Source organism: Embiotoca jacksoni, unplaced genomic scaffold (assembly GCF_022577435.1).
Source record: "Embiotoca jacksoni isolate LCO1_2020_lvr unplaced genomic scaffold, fEmbJac1.0.p SCAF_10, whole genome shotgun sequence".
Taxonomy (NCBI): domain Eukaryota; kingdom Metazoa; phylum Chordata; class Actinopteri; family Embiotocidae; genus Embiotoca; species Embiotoca jacksoni.
The window spans coordinates 2,173,646-2,200,261 of record NW_027185230.1 but is presented as its reverse complement, the minus strand read 5'-3'; the positions used below and the strand labels follow the sequence as shown (position 1 = coordinate 2,200,261).

The following is a 26,616-nucleotide window of genomic DNA, read 5'->3' as shown; positions in this document are numbered from 1 at the left end:
GCTTTTACAACTTCAGCACCTTGGACAGCGCCAGAAGGCTCCACTCAGGCGGTGGTGAAGGCAACCGAGTTCCTTACCTTTCCCCGCTAAACAAAGTATTCTAGTTTTCTTTAATCACAGCAATTTGGCCCAATATTTCCCCCAGATCCTGACAGACGTTGCTTGTAAGTCGCTTTTCTCTCTGAATGTGTCACCACTCACATTCCACATGCTTATTAAGGCATAGATTAGCCAACAGTGGCGCTGTGCGCTCTTAACGACCAGCTCTCTGGTATCATAATCAGACGTAACATAACCTGGTGTCAATCGTGAACAAAATAAGGGACAGCATGCACTTTTAAAACAGCCAGCAACAGGGAAATGCTCTGCACAGCTGACAACTAAATGAAATGATTACGAGGAAAACAGACCGCCACAACAGATAAAAACAATCGGTGACAGCACATCTGCACACTGACAACATAATTAATGTGTGTGTAGAGGTCTCATAAACACAAAACAAAATTATTTTTGCCTAAACAGCCTTGGTTAATCGTTCTGTTATATTCTGCAGTCTGTAGTGTAAGGTAAATTAAACTGACAAAGAATGGTTCCAGGTCGCATACATGGTAGTTAGATATTGTTTCCAGTCATTACATCCGATTGGGCGAAGACTTCGGGCTAACTTTGAAGCTATTGGTGCAGCCCTTCCATCGGCATTCACCAACAAGCAGACATCAAACTTAAATATTATTACTGTGTCCAAACAATGAAAAATAATATGATGAACAGGTGTGTATCTCCCGCAACACAATCTCACAACCCAACAGCCATCATCATATATGATGTCTGAATTCATGTGTCAATTCATGTGTGTCTTTTTGAACAAACCACATAACCTAAGCAGTCCCTTATTTAAATTATGGTTTATTTGTGTTTTAGTCCATTTCCCAGGGTGAGAAGCTGATTAAGGAAATTAGGCCTAATTTGAGAGGAAGGACAAAAACTCACACAAACAAGAAAACCATGTGCAGTACAAACATTCACTCCCACACAAAACATGCATAGGCCTCCTAATGGGCAAAACACACACAATTTCCACCGTATAGGATTTTTTGATCTCAAAGATCTAAAGGTACCACTTTGATCAAATAATACAAATTTCATCAAGGTCAGTCTATAGGATGAGGTTTTCAAATGGGCGCACAGTGTGCTTCAAACAGCATAACACAAGACCGACAATATCATAGTGTTCACACTTAAATAACAGGGTCAGATAGGACTACTATTATATCCATTCAGTGAGGAGCACATGTAAAGGACAGCAGAGGTAAAATCTGCAGGTTTACAGATATCAACAGCACTCAGCAGCCATTCTGGAGGAAAAGAGACTAACCACCTACTGGATTAATCAAGTTAATCTGCTCTGTCATCATACTGTGTTAACATATTTCATTCTGTATTCTGTACTTTTTATTCCATAACAAATAGTTTTTATAGTTAAATTTAAGTCTTTAAATGCTGAGAATGTTGAGACATTTGTTCTGTCTTTTCAGAAGTTTTATTTTAATCTTTTGAGAGGATATATGCGAAACAATTTTCACAGTAAAGCTACAACTAACTTTCTTGTTAAATGACTTGATGACCAACTTACACATTTAGTTTTCCAAAAGCTATCCACATTCTTGCTGGCCAGAGTTAACAATACATTACCAGGATGTATCATCTCCCAGAGTCCTCGAGGCACTTCCCAGTTACCATGCGGGCTCTTTGGATGGCAACACCAGCTGTCCTGGTTGACATTTGTGGATTTGAGTGAAATGTCTCAAAAAATAGCACATGGATCGTCATTAATTTTGGTTCACAGCTTCATGTTCTTCTCAATATGAATGTGTATAATTTTAGCCATCCCTTAACTGTACATCATCATCAGGTCAACATATTAATCAGCCTTATACTTTGCTTTAAGACCAAATGTAAAGTACAGTCTCAGGTGTGCTTAGTGCTAATTAACAAATATTTATCTCTAAAACCTGGTGAACATGCTAAAGCTTTCTTAGTAGCACATTGTCATCCAGAGCATATTAGCAGGCCGATGTTATCATTGAGCTAAAAGTACTGCTGTGTAAAAGCACAGAGCAATCTGCTGTTTTATGAAAATAAATAATTCACTGCAGACATAGAGCTAAACTTTGCTCTTACACTGGACTCTGTGCTGATTCTATTTGTTAAGACAAAGCTGTAATAAACCAGTATTTTAAAGACGTGCTGTAGGGCACAATAATTGTTCTGGCCAGAGTATAAATATCTCTTTGAAAGGGAAAATGCTGAATTGCTGCTATTTGTGAAGCCCAGGGTCACAGCATGTATTGTTCACATATTGCACTACAGGCTGAACACCATCTTATTTTACTGCCTGTGCCTGCATCCCTGCTCTGCCGCAGATGAAACAAAAAAGACAAGGGCTAGACAGTGGAGTGAAATGAACTAGGTAGTAAAACACTATTACATGTTCTTTTGGCAGCAACAAAATGGGAAAATCTACCAACTATAAGCTTCGAACCTCGTGATGATGATGATTGATGGAGCCGACTACATTATCACAAATCAGAAGTGTCATGTTTGCAAGTTGGAGAATGTGTTGGAAAATGCTTGAAACAGATTTTGTATCAAATGCCTTGCAGACGACGCACAGACGCTGAGTGGGGAGATGTGGAAACTTGTAAAAGAACAGGTGTTCTGCCAGTTCAATTTGTAAAGACATGACTCAAATAACTGCAACATCAAAAGCTCAAATCCAACCTGGGACTTCAGTCGTGTCACCTCAATTTCACAGTGAACTGCAGAATGAATCTGAAATGCCAAACAAACAATCTGAAAGGCATTTCCACAGAAATTGAAGAGGTCCCACGCACAGAGGTCTTCAGGAGTTTTAGAAAACATTTATGAATTTAGTGCAGGCAAAACATTTCAAAGGAGAAACCAGTATTTCCAACCCGTCTTTGCAGTGCAATCTTTTGTTTACTGTATATAGTTTTATCATCTAGTCCAGTCACAGTCCCACCCCAACATCTCAATACATGCGCAATAATCCAGGTTGAAAACCCCAGAAAATTTAATCTTAATGTGGAAGACATGCTTCATTGGCCATCTGTGTGACTTCATCAGTTTCATCTGACTGCAAGTATCCTTAACCTTATAAACAGCACAGTTGCATAATGACCAAAACCAGCACGGCTGAATGAAACTGCCAATCGGTTTCGTATGCAAATCTATGTAAACATCATTTACAATGGCCACATGTACTGTTCACAGACGATTGCTGAACAGCTGCATCAGAGGATGGCAAAAGATGATGGGTGACGTTGATTAGTGATGGGGACATTAGAAAATCGATTTTTCCTGTAAACCAACAAATACTGATCAGTGTTAAAGGTTTGACTCTCATCATCCACTGGAACACAAACTAAAGGTCATCAGGATGCTGCACCACAGAGAAGACAGTGTCCCCACGGACACAGCAACCAGGGAAGAGGAAGAATCCCACATTAAGCAGGCCCTGTGTACATGTGGTTATCTGAATTGGCCATTTGTAAAAGCTGGAAAGACACCCAAATAGTGCATCAGCCAATTAAAGAAAGAAGGAGAAGGTAACTGACAGGGGTTTGGACGCATATTTTCCAAACACCGCATCTTGGTGGCTTTCACACACTGAAACATACTGGCCCACAAATTGGTTCAGACAAGAATCAGGTCCTGGCAAAAACAGAGCAATATCATGTACTCTGCTAAGTGCCGGGAGGATGGCCGTGAAATATTCACTGGGGAAAGAAAACAGCCGCAGACAAAGTGGATGGCTCAACACAGAAGAGCTGCCAGGACTCTGTTTTGTACACCCACCTACAGGCCAGTGGCCACTGTTTCAGGGAGGAGCATGTGTACATCTTTGGTAGAGAAGAACACGTGAGGCCATCCACGTGATGAGGAGAATGACAAGCCCCGATCTGAGGTTGTGGCCCAAAAGTACATCGTTCATCATCTTACAATGTTGTGATTGCAGCTATTCCCCAATCCACTGTTTATAGCACACGTGACCGATGCAATTAATGGTTACTTGCAAGTTACAGTTTCATTGTTATTCAAACATTCCGGTTTGGTTTTTGTCATTATGTAACTGTGCTGTTTATTATGTTGGAGATTGTTGCAGTCAGCTCACTGACAAAGCCACTTGGTAGAGGGCTAAAAGGTTTCTCCCTCTAAACTTTGGATCCACATGAACGATTCAACTTCCCGGATCCCACCTCAACATGTATTGTCCTGACAGTCTTTCATAAGGAGGCGTTATTTCTCTGCACACACTGGGAGACTGGATAGGATGGTGAGTGTTCTGTAAATTCTTTGAGAAGATGAGAGACACCAAGTGGTCATAAATTCTCCAGGTTGAACAGTGGAGGCTGCTCAAGAGCAGAAATGTTTTTTCACACAGAGCACCACAGAGTTTTTCAGGCATGGAATACACAGATTGTTTGTTTGCTGCTGAAGCTGCGATGTTTTGACTGGCATCACAACTGAAGCGTCATAGTACGAGTGTGAAAAGTGAGTGGTGGAGCCTGAAAAATGGAAGCGTAGGTTTGAATGGTTTTGTCCATAACGACTTCCTCTCATTCACAAAGATGGAGGAAGCAGGATATTGTTATGCCACCACAGCATTTTCACTTCGAGTGGCAGTTATTCACACATGGGTGGATATCACAGTCACATGAAGGGAAGACGTATCAGCACAAATTGAGAATTCTCATTATGATTAATAACTTGAGCAAAGAAGAAAATCTTGCTACATGCATTGACCATGTGTTCCACGTGATTACATGTATGACACATGTTTTACCACATGTTGCAACATATGACAACATGGATGATACTATGGGGAAAATATGTGGAATATGTTTTCACATGGGAATCTATGTGGGCTTCATACATTACACCATGACAATTTTCCAAAACCACGTGTTTCCCATGGACACAATATGTTGTGCATGTTTCTAAATGTGCGTGTGAGTTTTTGCACGTGTGGAATTAATGTAGTTTTATCTGTAAGGGAAAGAAGAGAAACTAATGAAAAATAATGAAAGGAGTGAAGTTCCTAATCTGTCTGTGACTACGAAACTTGAAACGGCAGTTTAAGTCCTTTGTCCTGCCAACAGTCAGTGTTGGATTCTTTTAAATACAAAGATCAGATTTCTCTAACTTTCACCAGTTGCTTTTATCTGTTCAAACCTAACCAGACATAAACCACTGAAATGGGAGGAGAGGGGGGGGGGGTACTGACAAACACACCTGTTTTATAATTCTGGTAGATTAGAATGATTTGCATATGGTGGAAACACTACAATTGTTATTATGTTGAGTATACTGTATACACACTTCTGCAGAGTTACCCTTTTATGTCAGAGCTCATGATTAATTGGCAGTGCACCCTGCCCTGTACAATGGATCTTAGATTTAAAGTTGGAAATGGAAACCTTTGGCCAAAAGGAAATAGTCACTGAGAAACAATAATCACAGCCACCGCTGTGCACACCAGTGGAGTGTAAAATGACTAACAGGTCAAAACTAAATATAAATCACGTTTAAGCCCTGTTTGGAGCCAAGTCCAGAGGAGGTGCATTCCTCTTCTTTGCAAAATAGCTCCATCTTCCCTCTCTCTGCTCTCTCTTACAGTGCTGCCACACGGCCCGTCTGCTCTGTCAGGAGAGGACTGTCCATCAAAGACCCCACAACAAGAAGTGAGCTCTCCCTCTCACCCCCCTCTCCCTCTCACAGTCAAAGTCAACAGTAAAGACAGTAGAAGAACACATAATGCTGAGTGAATGAGGGACAGCTTTACAGTACGGGCTCCAGTACATAGCAATTTATTGTTGAATGGTCATCACTGTACTCGACACATTAGCCTGAGAGTAAAAGGCTTGAGCAGGACATCAATTAAGTTAAATCTCAAGTGGTCAAATTAGGGCTGCATGATACGAGCAAAATTAAATATTACAATATTTTAGACCAAATATCACCAAATATCGACACCGCAACATTATTGTAGGGTTACTATTGTTGCAGAAGACAATGCTTCTGCTACATCATGATATTGAGATGATCTCTATTCACACCATGATTTTGATATACTGCCACATCTAAATCTGAACATGGAATGCTGTTTAACAAATGCATCACTGTGCTGCTTTTAGTCTCTGTGCTTAACACCTACAGTACACCCAAACTATGGGCCTCATTCACCAAAGAAAATACATTTAAGAAAACACTTTAAAAGACATTGGTGAATGAGGCCCTGTATCCTTAAATTCAAATGACTGCAGCAGCTCTTCCTCTCCTCCTCCTGGCCAGAACAATCACCATATCTGAAAGTTGACAGTCCCGTCAGGAGCCACAATATGAGCTCTGCAGCACTTCTAAATTTATCCTCTTCCCCCACACATTTCTAAATGAATTGTCAGCGTAATCTCTCACACCTGATGACACCTTTTATGTGAGAGTTAGCTTTTAGAAGTGAGTGGATTACTTATAAAGCGTCTTATAAATGTTATGGACAACCAGCAGTGCCTGCTGGATGTGTCTTTCTTTTTTACACTGCAAAGTCAAAGTCAACAGTAGAAATACACAATATGATGAGTCATGGTCGACAATGACAACAGTAGAAATACACAATATGGGGAGTGAATTAAGAAAACTGCCCATAAAATGGCCACAGAGTCCAAGGTGATATCTTCAAACTGCATAAATTAAATGACTGATAATTTCAGTGCTGCTACAATGTTTCTGTCCCCGATGTTTTGTTTTGCTTTCCACTTGTTATTGTACTCTGTGTAACAGGTACAGTTGACACAGCTACAGCTTTTTCATCCAGTAACAAAAGATTTGACACAGGAGTGACCAGTGACACCGGCATCGTCTCTCTTCAATAGAGCACTCACCAGGTCAGTAGTGCCGTGAACAGAAAACTGGACAGACACACACACACACACACACACACGCACACGCACACACACACACACACACACACACACACACACACACACACACGCACACACACACACACACACACAAAGGAAATTACATGTAAGTCTCACCTTTCCTGCTGCAGATGCTCCTTGGTCCACAGAGAAGCTGCAGAGAAATGGATGTAGAGGACAAATTAATCACTGAGGGACCACCGAGTCCTCATACATATGCACACATAAACAAACTCACTTGTCCACATGCACCCACATGCACATTCACTCGGCTTACTCATTGTTACTAATCTGACTTTCTAAAACTAACTGTGGCACATCAGCAGACATATCTGCGCCCTGCTGAAACCTGCTGTGCATTTTAACCATGTGACTACACGAGGAACGCTAGCCGTTGCTCTGTGCCATCCCCCTGATTTGCACAGTATTGCACAACACCACTACCTGCAGCAGTGCTCCTTTACACTGCTTCCAGTACATGAACAGCTTTTCTATTTGACCCACATCTGATCCATTTTGTCAGAATTGACTGTATTTACAAGCCCTCACATACACAATGTGAAAATCTACAATAACAGGCAAACTGCTCTGTTGAGTACACACACAGGGGATCCTCACAATGAGCTTTTATGCATCAAGGAGCAAACTTTGAGAGTGACTAAATAGTTAACAGTGAATGGCTTATTTCAAGTTTCTCATTGGAGAACTGTCCTCTCTCACACACACACAAACACTCACACACATTTTGGAGCTTAGGATTGGAAAAAGGATTTGAAATATCTTGACTGACAGCTTTTCATCTTTTTGAATATATTTCTCATTTATCACAGGCTGTTAAATGCTCAGTGCACATTTTTAAGTCTTCGTCATTGCTTTTGTGTTCCTTCGAGATGCATTTTACCAGGAAATGTGAAGTGTGCATGTCTCCCAGTCAGGCTTTTCAATAAATTTAGAGCGCGCACACACTGAAATGCATGTCGTAATGAAAAACAAAGAAAAGAAAACACCAACACTCGCTCTTTTAGTACATAAAAGGAAGGATTTTTGAAACGTGTGTCATTTTTCGGGCCCGTATTCCTGCCTGAGTGAAATGACTCAAGCAGATGTCTTCACATCCTTAAGTACAAACGCTCCAAATCCACGAGTAAACGTGACAACTCAAAGCGCTGCCTTCTGGGTCCAGAAATGAAAGAAATTAATACAGAATGAAAGCAAATAAAATAAAAAAAAATACTGAGGACCCACCTGCAACGGTACACACAGTAAAACCTCAGGGTGTCGTGACATTGGCTTTTGAGACCAACTCGGCCGTTTACTCTCCTCTTATTGATTTTTCCAATGTTTTCGGCCTGGCTGCTCTCTTTGTAATGCCACATAATTGTCAGGCTTTAAGGATAAGTCATTAAATGAAACTCATCATTTAATCTCGCTGATATAAAATATGGTGATGACACAAAGAAGAACTGAGTGCTTCAAAAAACTGTATTTCATAAAAATGTGATACATGGAATAATGCATGTGTTCATAGATGCAACATGGTAAAGATAGAAATTGTTTTATAAAACATAATTTTAGCTGCCCCGAGGCATATTTTGTATTCATACAAAGTGTATGTAAAGTGGAACACAATTTAAAATGTATGGAAGCATGCTTATTGAATTTATGGAAATGTAGGCATCCAACATGCTAAAGAGAGAAAAACAAATCTTTGGTATTTCAGGCACACAGCAAATTCTTTTGACCTGCCTGCCGTTGCATATTCCAATTTTTCCTTTTTAAGCTTTACAAAATATCAAATTGAAGTTCAACAGTCTGTAGAAATTATGTAAATGTGTTTATTACATATATTTTCAATACATGTGGAAGACGTCCTGCCTGGTTCCAGTCCCTAAGAAGACGACTCCATCTGGCCTCAATGACTACCGACCGGTTGCCCTCACATCTCATGTGATGAAGGTGCTGGAGAGGCTAGTCTTGGCCCACCTCAGGCCGCTGGTGAAATCTTCTCTGGACCCTCTGCAATTTGCGTACCAGCCTCATGTGGGAGTGGATGACGCCATCATCTACCTGCTGCAACGAGCTCAGTATCACCTGGATGGAACCGGTGAATCTGTGAGAATCACTTTCTTTGATTTCTCCAGTGCATTCAACACCATCCAACCACTGCTGCTGAGTGAGAAGCTGCGGGTGGTGGGGGTGGACATGTCCACCGTCTCCTGGATCACTGACTACCTGACAGGCAGACCACAGTTTGTCCATCTGGGCAATGTGCTGTCTGATACGGTGGTCAGTGGTATTGGAGCTCCTCAGGGAACTGTTCTGTCTCCCTTCCTGTTCACCTTCTACACCACTGACTTCCAGTACAACTCAGAGTCCTGCCATCTGCAGAAGTTCTCTGATGACTCTGCAGTGGACGGTGTATAAGGGATGGACGGGAGGACGAGTACAGGGCAGTAGTGGAGGACTTTGTGGAGTGGGCGGGAAGGAATCACCCGCTCCTGAACGTGGCCAAGACCAGAGAGATGGTGGTCGACTTCAGGAGGAAGACGACGGCTCCACAACCGCTGAGAGTTCTGGGAGAGGAGGTGGACATGGTTGAGGAGTACAAGTACCTGGTGTCTCCATGACAACAGACTGAACTGGAAGACCAACATCAATGCTGTCTACAAGAAGGGGATGAGTCGACTCTTTTTCTTGAGGAAACTTCGATCCTTCAATGTGTGCAGCAAGATGTTGGAGATGTTCTACCAGTCTGTTGTGGCCAGTGCATTGTACTTCACTGGGGTCTGCTGGGGGAGCAGCATTGGAGCCGGTGACACCAACAGACTTAACAAACTGGTTAAGAAGGCCGGCTCCATCATCGGCTGCAAACTGGACAGTCTGGAAAAGGTGGTGGAGAGGAGGACGCTGAACAAACTATTATCCATATTGGATAATCCTGACCACCCTCTCCACCACCTGCTGCAGGGACAGAGGAGCACTTTCTCTAAAAGATTCCTCCAGCTCCGCTGTCACAAGAACAGATACAGGAGATCATTCCTGCCCACCGCAATAAGACTGTACAATAACTCACCTCTGGCAAAATCCATCACATAACAATAACACCGTTGTCTGTTGTCTGTTTTTCTTGGTTGTTTAAATATAAAAAAAACACAAAAAAACCCCAACAACTTTGCACTATTGTTTAGTTAGTTTTAATTTAATTATTCTATTCTATTTTATTTTATTCTATTTTATTGTATATACTGTGCATTTTTATATTTAATATTTTTTACTGTTATTTTCCTGTATCTATAAATGCTGCTGTAGTGAAAAAAAAATTCCCCTTGGGAATTAATGAAGTAAGTAACTATCTATCTATCTATCTATCTATCTATCTATCTATCTATCTATCTATCTATCTATCTATCTATCTATCTATCTATCTATCTATCTATCTATCTATCTATCTATCTATCTATCTATCTATCTATCTATATACATTTACATTTTCATGTGAGTAGCAGCTTAACTTAAACAAAAAACTGTTGTTTCAGACACATCTTCATGTTGTTACAGTGAGATACGAGAGTGAAACAGATCAACTCAAAGAGAACAACCATCTGTCTCAACCTCCCAGCTATGTTGTCTCTGCGAGAGAGATATTGTAATAACCATGACAAGACATCTCGGGAGGCAGATTCCACCACAAATTAATTGTGGATGTAAATATGAAACACCTTTTAAAGCCTTGTTTGTTTTGGAGATTCAGAGAGGAGTTGTCAGGTTGATGTGCTCTGTGCTATTGAGTAGATGAGAAAATTAGTCTGGCATTTACATCAGACTTTAATTTGGTTGTTGGGGAGCATATTTGTTCCAGGTCGTGAGCAGCAGAGGAGTTTTCAGGTGTGGCATTTTGAAAGTGGCAGCATATTGCATGATTATATTTTTTGCATGATTATATTTTCCCGCAAAAAGAAGCCAGAGTTCGACTGCCATTAGACTTTAGTCAAAGAGGAACAGCATATTTATCTGTGTTCCCTTTGTTATCTCCATAAAGTCTTTCTTTTTACAATACTCTCAAGTCTCAAGCTTAGTTTTTGCATGTTATATGTTAAAAAAGGCCATCAAATCTTGAGTGATTCAAATGGTAAAACAAAAGTCAAATTATAGTACATTTGCCCAAAAACACTATCATTTATATTTTATTGTGTTGATAAAGTGACTAATTATAGTTGTTCAGTTGGTGGTAGCGTTTAAATTTGTCTGTTACCTGCACTCCGGTAGATTTAGTGAATATCAACTTAACTCATCCAATGAAACTGATTTGTGTTTTTTAAAAAGCCAGTATGAATGTCGACATATTGGAATAACAATAAGGATAAGTCATGTCATCATCAGGTGATGATTTGTGCTGGTATTTTTCTTTAAACTCAACTTCTTTGTGTTGAAAAATACTACAGAGATACTGAGGTCATTATGGGAGGAATATATTGATAGATTGATATCCCACTCATGTCTGAATGTTTGACAGAAGTTACACACACAAGACAGATATCCTAACTAAAGTCAAGAAAAAAATCAGAGGAGATAGTCAAAACCCCTGTAATCTTATAATGAATTGGTTTTATACTGTTTTTTAAACAAATGAGATACAAACTTCAAGACAGTTTTGTTTTTCAATCAATGTTTTGATTCTCAAAACTTTACTGAACTTTGTCATGATCATTCTTGAAAACTGTAATAAGAATGAAAATCCGGTCAGAATAATTGTCAAAATGTTTTTTTTTTCTTTTTTTTTTTTAGGCCCCGGACCAGAATTTCGGCCCCAAATCCACACTCACCCTGCCACGCTGCTGTTGGCCGAGCTCTCTCCAATCTGTGAGCTAGCGATCCACTTGGTCTCGCCCACCACCGTCCTGGCGTGCGGCAGGCGGCCGACGTCTTTCACCGTCATCATCAGGTGCCGCGACGACTTCAGGACCCTGACGGCTTCATCGTGCGGGATGCTCAGGAAGCTGCGGCCGTTCACCTCCAGGATCTGGTCGCCGACCTGCGGGGAGGGGAGTGAACAGAGAGGCGTGGTGGGGGGGTCTGAGCAAGGCGGTGAGGGCAGACCAGGCAGAGGCTGTCACATGCACAGGTTCACGGGTCAAAGAGAGGTAACGTAACGGACGGAGGTGGTGGAGGTGTGTAAGATGTTTAATGGATCAGAGAGAGAGAGAATTAGGTTGTAGGTTTCTTGTTAAAAGTTGTGGCCCTCTCAAGTTGGGCAGCGAACAGAAATAATTACACAAAGATTAAAGTGCTCTGCTCTCTGACAGGTTCAGAACCAGAACTGTTTAATATGTAATTGAAAAGGATTTCATATGTAATTTCACTTTCTATCACAAGGCTGAGCCTGGAGGCAGCAGCAGAAGGAGAATAATGATGTCCATACTAAACACCACCTTGGACCGTACCTTCTGCCTATAATGAGCTCATGTATCAACGCTTTAACCTTCTGAGGGGAATCATGGAGCCTCGTCGGTGCCGAATGAAGCTGAAACTCCACCTCAGCCTCAAAGTGCACCTCTTGACCTGTACTTCTGCCTTGTTTGAAATAATCACATCATGAAGCTGACATATTGTGGACACATTGTTGTCTCTCTGACAGAACAGATGTGCACATCTGTACATAGTGTCTGACAGACAGACATTTAAAAAGCATCAATTCAGGAACCAGTTTAAAAACCCGATGAAGAGCTGCCAGCCCTGTTGATAATTCAATCATCACTCAGCGTGGAGTCGACCTGAATATAGACTGGGTTTGAGGTTCGGGGAACATTTTACCTTCACTGCAGTGAGCTGTGATCTACATGTGTGATTTGTTTTGGAGGTTGCTTTAAAATCAAAACGTGCCAATATATGTCAACATATTTAAAGCAAAACCTCCAAACTGAGTTATATTGAAGTTTGACAGTAATCAGAGTTGAATTTTGTTGGGAGTTTTACACTTACCAGTTTACATTTAGTTTTTAGGACTCAGCTTTATTGCCAAGTTTGAAATATTTGATAGAAAAGTAATCAAATGTAATAAGTTATATTACTTTGTTAAATTAATTAAAATAGTTATATTACTTTTTATATGTAACCTATTTGATTTAAAAAATAATCTTCCCCACACTTATAACAGGTGACCAACAGGTTGGAAGTCACAGGACAGACAGTCTGTTAACAAAGAGTCTTTTGTTCTTTACGTGTAAAGGAACGCTCTAGGTGAAGAAAAATTAATGTCAGCTCATTTTAGTGTCTCACACTGACTCTATTTACTTTATCTGTCACCATAACTGAGTAATAAATTAGTCACAGAGGACGGGCCCGACACTCCCCCTTTACAAAAAGCACAGAGTTGCAGGTCTTTTAAATTACTTTGTCTGGCATTTAGATTTGATGTAGTGTTTAGCATTTAAAAAAAAAGTCCCCAAATGTCACTTTCTGTCTCTTTGTTCTATTCTCATTTTACTCTGGTCAGCCAACCGACCCCCACAATCATTTCAATGTTCTCCGGGAGCAGCACCCAATGCAAACTAGAGAATAAAGATTCAGAATCACAGACATTTCACTTTCTTGGGGGTTTTCCAACAACCTGGGGTCAGCCAACAGCCTATCTGTCACTACTGATGCACGGCAGCACCTCCACAGCACATCTGGGGCAGCCGAGGACACTTTCCACACAAACCTGCAGCTCCAGTGAGGCTGCAAACGCAAACCACACATGATCCAGATTGTTTTACCAAAAGCAATCAATCAACAACACTAACAAGAGGCACTGCAGTAAGAACACACTGATGCCACTTATCTTATTTGAGCTGTCAGCCAGAGCTGAAGCCTCAGGGACAAGAGACTGAGTTTAACACAGATTACAAGCTGTTTGTTCAAGCTGTTTGCAGAACAAGAAGGCACTAAAAGGAATCCACTTTCCGCTTCTTATGGACTTTACAGAGTGTTTGACAGTCCTGCAGCTCAGTTTGCTGTGAGCTCAGCTTGGTTTATCTGTTTCACCCGGATTTGGCACAGCTGGAGAGCACGTTTCTGTAAAATGTCCACAAAACTAGCAGACTCACAAACACAATACCCTTTTTCTTTATTTCTTAGTATCTCTGACTTTAATATAGCTGTGGAAAAATATGATATCACCACACCATATATTTTTTTTATTGTTTCAAAACCGGAAATGTTCCAAACAGTTTCAGTGTGGGTCCACTCACACTAACCTATGTTGTGTTCAAATCATCCTTTTTTGGCAATTAATTCTACACAAAATAACGCAGACAGGGCAAAAACATGTTTTTAGAAATGTCTGCAAATGTATGAATATTATTCAATTCTAATTTACATAAATATATATATCGTGCTCAAGGCAATAAATGCTGCGTTCAAACGGGGCCATATTTACAGTGTACACAAAAAGAGCCCGTTCGTGTTGGTATTCACAACATCGGAACTCCAAATTTTCAATAAGCCTCAAGCTCACAAGTTCTGATGTTTACGGAAATGGCATAGGACATGGACGTTCATTTTTCGTTGGATGTTAAGCAAATGTATTGTAATTTTAGTCATGTGGAGTTTGTCTTCATAACTTAGATAATAGTCTACGTCTGAGGAAAATGTTGATCTTTCCAACGGCCTCACCTTTCCCCTCTGCGCCTTTGCATCTCCTGCATTACGTTAACCACCTGCGAGCTTGCTAAATTGTTAACCTGTGTGGCTTCTGGATGCCGTCGGCTTTGCCATTGCCTAGCAACAGTGTTTTCACGACTTAACCCCTTGAAAGCCAAGCATACGGTGCACACGACTTCTCATTTTGTAACCAGGAGCTCACGAGTTCCATTTGAACGCAGCATTAGGTCATGTAAAAACAAGACCAATGTGCCAGAGCCCGAGAGGATCTGACAGGATGATGGCTTCTTATTCTAGAAGACACGTGTCTGTATCTGCTGCTAAAGATGCTTCTGCAAAGTCCTCAGTAAAAGTTCCGAATGTACATGACATATTTCAGTGTTTGATGAATGATCTGATGCATCGTGGCTGCTTCCCACACAGCATGAGAGAAGATCTGTTGACATGTCAGCTGGTGATACAAATGTATAAACAATACAATGAATGATTCAGCATGTGGTTGAGTGCATGCTGCCTCACTGTGACTCTGTCATGACCTGCTGGGAGGCTGAACGGAGTCATTGGTAATGCTATGAGCAGCACCTGTGCTTTCCCTACAAGTCAAAACATCTGTGGTGGGAAGAAACAAAAAACAAAATTGTGGAAAAAGTCTATTAATTGCTGTGGTGACAGAGAGCAGGGTTTTATGCTTTAAGGCCTGTAATCAAACTGAAGACCTTGCACTTATGTCCTCCCCCAACACACCCACTCTTTTACTTTTGTGGACTTGAAGACAGAGTGAAGGCATGATTTCAGTCGAAAAGTAGCAACAGAAAAACATATTTGAAAAATCTTGTTTTTTTCATCTCAGGATATTTTATGTACAATTAAAAAATGTGACTACAAACAGATGGATTGAAACAAACCAGGTGACGTGTCCTGTATTTGTGACAGAGCTGATACAGTCGTTCGTTAAAGCACTGCTATGTGTTAATCAAGTTCAATTATTTGCACCTGTTGTATTTGACAAATTAATACAAGTGCGATTGTGACTCTAATTACATGCTTGATTAAGTTGTATGACCCTGAGAACTTCTTTGAAAACCACACCACTAATGACAAAGGAATAAATGTCCATCTACAGTATCAATCTTCCTATAAATCTTGGTATTATTATAATGGTTCAGGACGGACCCATCGATATTTCAGAGCGTGAACACCTTTTTGGGATTCTCTTTGGTAATTTTATGGACGAACAATTATAATTCGTGGTGCTACAATGTGCATGCACATTACACATCACCACACACATGTGCAGCTTCTTGGGGTTAAACATGAGTCACCTGCTGCAGCCGTCACTAAGTTGCTGAAGATGTTGTTTCTCTCTGTCTCATTATTCTGCTCCTCCATGCTCCCCTCCTCTCCCTCATTATACTTCTATTTGAGAGTAGATGGGCCCTGTCCCAAGTAACAAGCACTTCAATTTTCGTGATCAGTCTCTGCGTCACACCAGAGGAGCCGTTGCAACGATGCATTCTGGGCAATTAAATAACAACCGTTGGCAATGATGTTTACGATTCCAGTTCTAATCAATGTCGCCGGTTAATAACATCACGCTCTTTATACACACAGAGCAAACAACTGAGGTGGCAGAGTGGGGTTCAGTTAACCGCAGTGACATGCCACACACAGTTGTACTGAAGCGTCCCCAATTATTAAACCCTGTATGTACAAAATGGTTCTCCTTGCATATGACCACACAGCTGCATGTGACCAAGGACTCACCAGGAGGAGGAAGAAGTGTGTACAGGAAATAATTTCTCAAATAGCATCTTGGAAAGTAAAGCCTGTCAATACTACTGTGGCATCTCAGCTGATGTAAGTCAATCTTTTTACAAGCTTTTTCCTTTTTTTTTTCTCCAAGAAGTATGTCCAGTAAACTCTGATACATCATAAAGTGTCAGTATTAAAATGCTGTGTACAGGATAGCCTTGTTAGAAAATCACTCAAAGACCAAAATAATGTATTGTGTAGTTAAAGCTGTATACTGCTTATTTCTCAGTTCCATAAAAAGCCAAAGCCCTGGTTTACATGTTCCTTTATTACCACGAACACACACACAGACCGTAGTTATTTTCAGTCATTGCCACGTACTGTACAGAGCACCCCAATTGTATTGTATTCCATTTTTTTTTTAAATAAACTGTCTGTGTGAGAGGTTTCTAAAGTAATTTCAGTCTCAGACATTGACTCCCCTGAGCAGCTGACTGAGATTTGAAAATGAAAGCTAAATGAGCCCTACAAAGCAGAGGAAGGCCATAAGAAGATAGCCTATCAAAGCGTTCCCAGCGTGCAATTTCTACTGTCCGAAAAGTCATCAAGAGACAGCAGTTAAGGGGAACAGATGAAGTCCAGACAAGAGCTGTCAGACCCAGAAGTACCAGTGCACAACCTCCTGGAACACTGTGAAGGAGCTGTAGGAGGGTGGAGCTGATACAGGAGTTCTGGTGCACCATTCAACTGTGCAGCATTGAGGCATAAAGAGGGTCTGTAGGGGGGTGATCAGAAAGAAACATTACTTGCCACTTCATCAAAAAAGGTCAATGCTTAAAGTCTGCAAAGCAACATCTGGAGAAGCCTGAGTGTTTTATTCAGTTGACTTCTTTGGCCACACTCACCATGTGTTTAAAGAAAAGAAGTAGCAGCATTTAATGAGAACACCAACTGTTAAGTGTAGAGGTAGAAATATTCTGCTCTGGTTTTGTGCGGCAGTTAGTGGCACAGGAAACACTGTGGACAGAGGAAGGAAAGGGTTCCCCAGAATATCAGCAGATTTGGCTGTAAATGTCAAGGAACTGAAACAGAAAATAGGCTTCTACAACAGAACAAATATCCAAAAATGATCCATACATTTAAATCCACCAGGAAGGCAATTTCTTACACAACTTAAACGTGCCATGCACGCTAGACAGCCAAGATATATCTCAGAACTTGAAGTCATCTGGTCGAGGAGAAAATTATCCAATAAAGAATGGAAAGGCTCAAAAAGTGTGTTAGCTGCGATATCTGTAACGAAGTACTGACGTAGTACAGTGCCAAAACATCGGCACACGCTTTTTTCTATTTTCCAGCTCCTGAAATAAAAAGTAACTGCGCTTTAATATTGGCAGAAAGGTTCATTTTGTGATGTCTATTTGCTGCAGCAGCCGTATTTCCTTCTTAAAATGGACCGTCAATAGAGCACAGCTATACATTAAAATGCAGCTAATGAAAAGTTGGATCAGTGCATTTTGTTTCAATCTCTATTCCAAACCTTGAGAGAAGATCTGACAGTATACAACAATGAGTTTCTGCATCGAAAACCTCTTCTTAAATCCCAAATAATGAGTCCTGGGTAGTACAAATGTGGACCTGCAGCAGAGCAGAAGACAGAGGAGACGAGCACACAGACCATTACAGTCCCTTTGAATTGTCCTATTGGAGCCATTTGATCAGGACTACTGTCAGAGATCCGTCTGACATTATCAGAGCTCCGTGATGAACAGCGTGGGTCAGACGGCTCAGGGCTGAATGGTGGCAGACGCAGAGGGGAGATACAGGGATAAAGTGGCAGCCTCAGAACACTGATCCCTAAAGCTACATTAAGGACAGTGAAGCAGATTTATCAGGTCCTTTGGCACTTCTTTCACTTAAATGCTTCCTTTTCTGTGGCTCTCTCTCAGATCGCTCCGTCTCTGCCCTTTCGTTCATATTTAGAGATTCCCTCTATGAACAGCAGTTCACACTAAAATGTGTTGACTGAATGCATGAATGTTAAATCGATAAGGGGGAAGCAAGGTCACAATGACGTGTTGCTCAAGTTAAGCCAATTTTTACGTTTCATTTTCTTCTGTTTGACGTGTGTAAATGTTGATTGTTTAGTCACCAAAACAAGCGTTACTGTTACTCAGTTCAGTTACTGTAGACAGAGACAGAAGACTGAAGCTGCTGCTGCTGCTGCCTTGCTAAGGCCTGGGACACACTGCCTGCATGGCGTCATTTCATTTCGGCGTTCGTATTAACGGATCAGAGCAGCCACAGTGCCTGCTCAGACGCGCGTGTCACTCTCAGAACCCTTGCGAGTGCGGTGCGTCATATATACAATAGACCCGACGCCTATTGTTCATGTGAGCCGTGTGCACTTCCCAGCTAAACATATACAGTTGTACATGTGTTTGTACTGTATAATCATTGCAAAAACACAGTGTAGGCTCTAATTACTTGTATATTATGATGACACTTGATCAGGTGAAGGGCGGGGCTCCCCGCTGAGCTCCCTCTGTATCGCTCCCCTGTCGCTGTGAGTGTCTGTGTTTGTCTGTGTGTCTCGCTATGAACGAGGGTAAACAAAAATCACCTGCCTGCTTTTTGGTTACAACTCATCACTTGTCTGATCTCGAAACTACTATGCTGATGGCCTTCATCAAAGAAAAAGCTCACACCATTGAGCAGCTAAGAAGTGCATCAGAGGTAACGCACATGACAGGCAGGCAGTGTGTTCCAGGCCTCACGTGATGCTCACACTCCTCATCCTGGGTGGAGTCTGTCATGTGCAATAGGGTTACATTTGGAAGTGTAGTTTACATACACTTGCCCTATTAATGGCATTTACAGTAAGTGATTATATTTCAACATGAAGCACCCAGAAGTAGCCTACATATTCAAATGTAATTATCAATATCCTACTGAAACAATCATGATATCTACATGAGTAAAAACCTTTCACTTTGAGCTCAGTTTGTCCTCGATGTCTCAGAACTGTAAATCAAATCAGCTGGCTGCATGACCTCAGGTACAGAGCTGTGTTTTGAGAGCTTATTACATACAGACCACTGGAAGCCCCTACAACACAGCCAGTGTCACTGACAGCATTAAAACCGTAGGCACTTCATGTCACGTCTTACTAGCTCCATGATCCCTGGCTCACTGATCATATCTCAGTCTCAGCTGCATTCAGAGCAGCTCAGTCATCCAAGATGTGCTTTTTTCTAGAAGAAGTAGAGAAACCAATCTCTGTCTGGTACGTCTCCTGACATTTCCTTCTCTTTGTTTCTGTCCCTTGGCAGAGGGAGGAGGACTGTGGAGAGTTTAGATGGTCACGTGTAACAGATTACAGTTTGGACATTAGATGAACCGAAGCTTTTTCCAAAATGAAAGGTGATAGGCAGAATGTACCAAAGTCTAGTCATCACATTTATCAGAAGTTTGAGACCTTCACTGGAAATTATTACACTTTAATTAGACCCTTTGGCTTCCTTACATTTTTTTGTGTTGTTAATCTGTGCAGCTTTTAAAAAGTCGTTTCCTGATTCTTTTATTATTTCAGCAATCTGACTTTTATTATGCATATTTCTCTTCACCTCTTCATCCTGTTATCCCTTCTTCATGTTTAATATTCTCTTCTCTACTTGCTTTTCTACTTCTTCTGTCACTCTGTTTCTCCTTAATCTTCACCTTCCCTCACACTCTTCCCTTGCACTAATTTTTTATGTCGTCTCCTTTGTATTCTCCCTGCTTTACTCCCGAGCTCCTCTGCAGTCACCCACCATCAGGAATTCCTCTCAGCCATCAGCCTCTATAACTCCTCAACACGGATCCTGCTGCATTGTGTAAAACTGAAGTAAGTCAAACTGTGGGGGTAGAAGATCCCCAAAACTGCTGAATATTTTTACATTGTTGTACTATTGCCTCTTTGAGAAACCCTCAGTATTTAGTTTTCAATTAAAGGGTGGGGGTTATGTTCTGTACTTACAATTACACAGATGTGACCTAAATGTCTACTGCAGTGCATGCAACTTGCATGTGGCCATGGTTTCAAAAGTGTCAAACAAAGTTCTCTAATATAAAATTTAATCAAGAAAATCCAGTGTTTTCCCTTCAGTTGGGATCCCCGAACCTCCTGAAAGAAACACGTCTAAGTCAAAACCTACGGCTGGATCCTGCGTAAAACTGGAGGTCTTTTCATTTTAAAAGTCACGGCATTCAGCCGACCAGCGGTGTGACTTTGATCTCCCACTCACTCTGTGACAGACACTCGCTTATAATATTGGATTTATGTTGTTTACCTAATTTATGAGCACCCATTTCTTTCCAGCTCAGTGTGAGAGTCTCTGCTGTGATATTGACGGTCACAGTTTCTGTCCTCTGATCTCTGTGTGTCTCAATGAGGGCGGAGCTCAACCTCTGCTGCACTGACTCGGTGCCGAGCAGACACAGGGGAAGAGGGCAGGGGGAGATTGTCCGCTTGTTAATCGATCGTGTTGATAGCATCATTCTCTTGGACAGGTCAAATAATGGACAATAAAAATGCAGAAATGGAAGTGTATGTGTGGGAAACACTGCATATTAATCGAACTTTCTATGATCTACTCAGAACTGGGTCGCAGGCTACTGATAGCTCGCGAGCTGCAGGTTGGAGACCCCCAACCTAGTGTCTCATGGGATGGTGCTAAATGAGCAGAGTGGTTTTCAGCAACAGGCCATGTATTGATCACATTTATCCATCCATTGGTGACATGGGGCGGAAGACATGCCATATAAAGCAGAGATGAATCAGGCTGTAGTCAGAAGAGCTGAACAAAACAATCGGAAATAAAGCACAATTACATTTGATATTCAGAAGTAATTTGCAAATCATACATTTGCCTCAACAAACAAAATGCATGGCAGCAAAGACAGAGAACAGTGTATGCATCATCACACATTTCTGTGATGGATATTGGATCATCATGTTTAGTCTTCCGCCTCAATCACTTCAAACAGTTTGATGTCACATCTGAGTGAAGCAGACTAAGTTCACAGAACCCAGAGATTAAGTTCTCATGGTCCAGCTCATCCTCACACAGCAGAGTGGAATGATGAGTGAGAAAGCTCCTATCGAGTGTTTTCTGCTGTGCTGATTCAACCCATGATCTTTAGGCTATGAAGACACTTTATTAAAAAGGTCACAACATTTTTCAAACTGATTAACACGATCTGGAAAGCAGATAATTGTGTCCAAGTGCAGCCCTCTCAAGTCATTGCTTTCAATAATGTCCTTTTTTATATCTTTTCCAATCATAAATGGACTAGTACTGTACTTGAAAAAAAAATAAAAAATGAATTGGAATTGATTTCACAATTTTCTTTTTGCACAATGTGTGAAATGTAGAGTACATATTATCTATACTAATTATAATTTGATCAGATTTGTGTTTTTTTTTTCCAGTCAAAAAGTAACAACAGTGATATTAAGTTCCACAATCTTGAATCATTCCAGTCCCCTAACCTTTAATATTAATAGTTGTTCACATATGTTGCATTTGTACAACCGTTTGAACACAAAAACAAATCAATAAATAGAAAATATATAGATGTTTCAACTATATTTTAGTCTTTTTTTTCATTTGTGCACAAAAAAAAAAGATTATACCATTTTTTAAATGTGACCAAAAACCACCGGGCTCACTTCAAAAAGGGTCAGCTCCACTACAGGAATACTTCATTAGTCTTTTTTATGGTCTAAATTGTTCAATCCTGGTCTCTACTAAGTGTACTGGTGGTCATTTTGGAAGTGATTGCTCCATTAATAAGATTTGCAGGTTTATAGAAGGATTTGATGTAGGCTGTGAGGCCGTGGACAGACAGTCGTGATTGACAGCTGGATTGCCTGCTGTTCTCACCAGCTCCTGAAATTACCCTGTCTCACTGTTGGAGCTTCTGTTTAAAGAATAAAATGTGACTTTTACCAAGACATGAAGACACAGTGTGTTTGTGGTTAAAGAGTTTTACTAACAAGTCTTTCAGCGGATGTTCATGTTTGTACTTGGTCACAATGCCTGCCCTGTTAGTTCACGTAGCTAACGTCAGCCCATGTGTGGACTGATCAGCAAAAATGAACAGGTTTAACATTAATCCAGGCTAACGAGCGTAACATTTAGAGCTTCACTTTGATCTGTTGAGTAGATTTCCCCCTTGTTTCATTCACATTCATCTGTTATCTCAATATGAAATATATCAAGAATTTTAAAGTAAAAAAATCTTTCATTTCACCTCACTCTCTATAATTATATAGTGATACATGTCTTTCAAAAAGTTTGCACCTATTCAACTGCCTTCAAAATAAATTGATCAGCTAAAGAACATGTTAATGATGCAACTCTGACAGCAGAGTCGCGGCGCATTGAGTGAAATCTGAGTGTATCAACATGACTGATTGATCCTGTCGGAGCATACTAATGACCCACTCATCCACACTGCATCAAATAATCCCTCCACCACATAGTAAAGGGGGCCAGAAGTGAGTGAAGAGTCAGACCCTGTGTACGAGACCAGCAGGAAGTCTTTCTCCCGTGTCATCAAGTTTTAACGTTCAGAATTGATGCTGGTTGGAGGACACGGTTCTTCACCAAAACAAATCCATTACATGAGTCAGAGCCTCTAGAGCTTTGGCTGAGGGTTGGAGAGAATAACATATCTACATGTAGAAAGATTTGCTGTTTGGTATTTTATAACTGATCAAGGGATTACCTTTTTTATTGATTCATTTATTGTTTCATGACTACAATTTGAGAGAAAGTGAAAATTGTTCCATTTCAGAAACCTTTTATATATATACATATATATATATATATATATATATATATATATATATATATATATATATATATATATATATAAAATGACTAATTGGTTGTTGAAATGTTTTCATTATTTTTTTCTGTTGTAAATTACTTTGTGAATTAACTTTTAATTATTGATTTATTTTCATCCATTTAGTGCGACAACATGAGCTACTGAATAAATTCATGTTCGGGGCTCTAGATTTTTTTTCTCTGGTGACGAACCATTTAATGATATTTTCATTTTTAAAAACTGCTTCTACTGACCAAACATGTTGGTTAATTTTTGTACTTTAGTGTAATTGTACTATTCACTGCAATGGCTTTATTTTGTCTCCAAACATCAGACGTCCACAGCGGATGAATCCAACAGATCCTGGTGATCTCAGTCTTTTGCTCAGGTGCCGCTATGAGGTCCACATTTGTGGTTCAGAGGGAAGTATTTCCACAACTAACAGACTAACACCATCTAAAGGTAAGTATGATTTTTAATATTTCACAAGTAGGTTTTCTATAACCTGCAGTTCATCTTTCTTTTCCTTTGTTGTGTTTATGGAGACTTGACAGCCTGCTCTCTGAAAAGTCCTCTGAAATGAGTACATCACAAAGGCTTGCAGACAGGAGACTGGTCTGCACACAGATGATAGACATTCAAAAAGAGTAGTGAGTGAGGAGGTCTTGGTCTTCAGGTCTAGCAGCCCAGGTTCAACTCCCATCTTCATCAACCAAGTTCATGATTGAATGAAATCTGTTTTTCAGCTTGTCATCCCCCACTCTGATCCAGACTGAAGTATTGATTTAAGTGATTGTTAGGAAACCTTTTATAGACATTCATGATTCCCTGACAACATATTTTTCTGACTTTAGGGATCCTCTGTTTTTCAGCTACATTTTCAGTCTCTCTGCAGGACTAGAAGACCCTCACCCAAATTCCTCATGAGAGGTTTAGTAGTTTATACTTCACCTCATGAGATCATAGACAAATATGCTCATCACCTAATTTGACTCATAATCCTGTTAAATAGTTGTAATGGATTTGTTTCTTGGCTCATTTCAAGCTGTGACAGAGACAGTTCATTTCTGTGGGTTGTTTTCCAGTCACTGGTTACTCAACTTTTAACATAAAAATACATTTCTAGGATTATAAAGAAAGAAAACAGCCAAAGGAACATAATTTCCATATTTAGTGGAAAAGCAACAACACAAACAGAGCAACGAGGGCACAGCGCCAGTGTAATATATTCATTTGGAATAAAATAAAACTAAGTTTATGTTAAATATTCTGTTTTTAGAGCTTATTATAAAATAAATTATAATTTAGGTCTTATTTCTGCCATTCATTGCTTGTTTGTTGCAGCAGTCCCAACAGTAAATTTATATTATCTGTTAAGTTTTCTGGTCTTCTCTGTTCTCTATGGTCGGGTCATAACAAAAAGAGAGTCCACCAAATAGTCAGTGAAATCTGTTGAACAGTGAACTCAGTGCGACTGAAAGGCCAGCTCGATTACACACTTCTCAATCTGACAAACGACTGCTGTTGAACATTTGAAGATTCCCCTCTGCAAGAGCCGATAGTGACATACACATGTAGGTTGACAGTAATTTATCAGTTTAATCTAATTTCACAGATGACCTTTCTACAAACATCTGCTGAGGTTAATTTAGGCCCTGGGAACAAAAAAACAAAAAAAATTCTTAATCAGTTCTTACTGTATGGTGCTGGGTTTCAGCTTAAAAAAAACAACAACAACACTATTTTTCGTTAAGGTTAGCCCTACAGATTATTTATGTTATTTCTGGGCTCATGTGTTTTTCCTGTGGTTTTTAAACTAGTTGGAACTTTGAGTTTGAGTATTGAATGCTTCTCATTTTACAGCTATGCATTTTTATCACTGCTCATTTAGTCACAGAAATGTAATGCTACTGAGGAACACATTCGGTCAGGTGACTCAGGGCCTGAAAATAGACATAGGCTAAATTAAGATAAATATTGTCCTTACATTTATATACAGTAATGCCTTTTGATTTGCAATTAAAAAAAAGTTTTTTTTTTTTTCATGATGTTATATTATCTTATATTGATGACATTTCCTATGTGCTGTATATGAAATTTTGGGATTACAAATGAACTGCATTTCCCATGTGTACATGATTCAATGATGAAGCACGATAGTGTTTCACTTGTTGTGGCTACTGCTGCCTCCAAATGAACATGTGAGCTCGTGGTTACGATATGGGAAGACGTGTGCATGGTGTGCTCAGTATTTAAGTGGTTAAGTCATGAGAACACTGTTGTGCCACAAAGGCTAACAATTTAGCATGATAGCAGGTGGTTTACTCAATGCAGGAAATGCAAAGGCATAATGGCAGAGGGAGAAAGTGAGGCCATCAGAACATCAACGTTTTCCTCAGACGTATTACTAAATTACAATGAAAAAGGTAATGAATACCAGTGGGGAGCATTCATATGGACTATTCTCGTGTAAATTGTACACATGAACCCATTTGAGGGCAGCACATAAGGTTTCCCTTTTTGTAAAACATTTGAAACATCGTAGGGGCCAGTGACTAAAAGCTTTTCTTTATCATTGAACACTTGAACCTACGGACACACACACAAAAAAAAAAATTCCCCTCACAAGCACCTTTGAAATGTCTCATGACTGTGCTGATTTGATCAAAAGTATTCACGTGTTTTAAGATAAAACATGTATAAAAATAAAGTTAAGTCACTCGGGTTATAATACATTGCCGTAACGTGGCTAAAATGTGGTAGCATTGCACTTTAACCACCAATGAGGTACTCTTATACATATTCCTTATACCATGTTTTGTCCAAGCTGAACATCGGAAAACTCACGTTACCACTGTGCACTGTCCAAAGATACCAAAATCTGTGACAAAGGAGAACGCACATTTGTTTCCTCTTTGTTACCGGCTATTTCATTGTGGGATGTTTGTATGCAGCCATCCAGTTGGGCAAAATTACCATAAGTGCACATTTACCAGAAGTTACTTTCACAGAAAATGTGCAGCTTGCATTTATGAGCGGCACCTTCTTAAAATCCCCAGAGCCTTTTCCATTTGTCCTCTGTGCCATCGTCTGACAGAGCTGTATCTGTGACTTTGTAGTTTGTGCCAACAGATATGATACAGTTAGCAGTATGTAGCTCAGTGGGGCGATTGATATTGTGGAGAGCTCTGCATGAGCCACATTACACAGAAACAGATGGGTTGTATTCCTGCCTGCTCCCTTAGTCGGATGGGAGAGCACATCTGAGAGGTCTGTGTGTGTGAAAAAAAGTGTACATCTGTAGCTAAATGTGAAATGGTGCCAAATACTGGAAGAAAAATAT

At 40.3% G+C, this 26,616-nt stretch overlaps 1 protein-coding gene across 1 annotated transcript in view; it reads right to left on the bottom strand.

The window, feature by feature from the left end:
• Nucleotides 1–26,616, bottom strand: part of whrna (whirlin a) — a 137,537-nt gene that overhangs the window by 30,440 nt on the left and 80,481 nt on the right. The window contains exons 4-5 of the mRNA XM_069161461.1: nt 11,825–12,033; nt 7,119–7,155 (exon numbers count right to left, since the gene is read on the bottom strand). Coding sequence (XP_069017562.1) covers nt 7,119–7,155; nt 11,825–12,033 — 246 coding nt within the window. The remainder of the gene's footprint in view (nt 1–7,118; nt 7,156–11,824; nt 12,034–26,616) is intronic.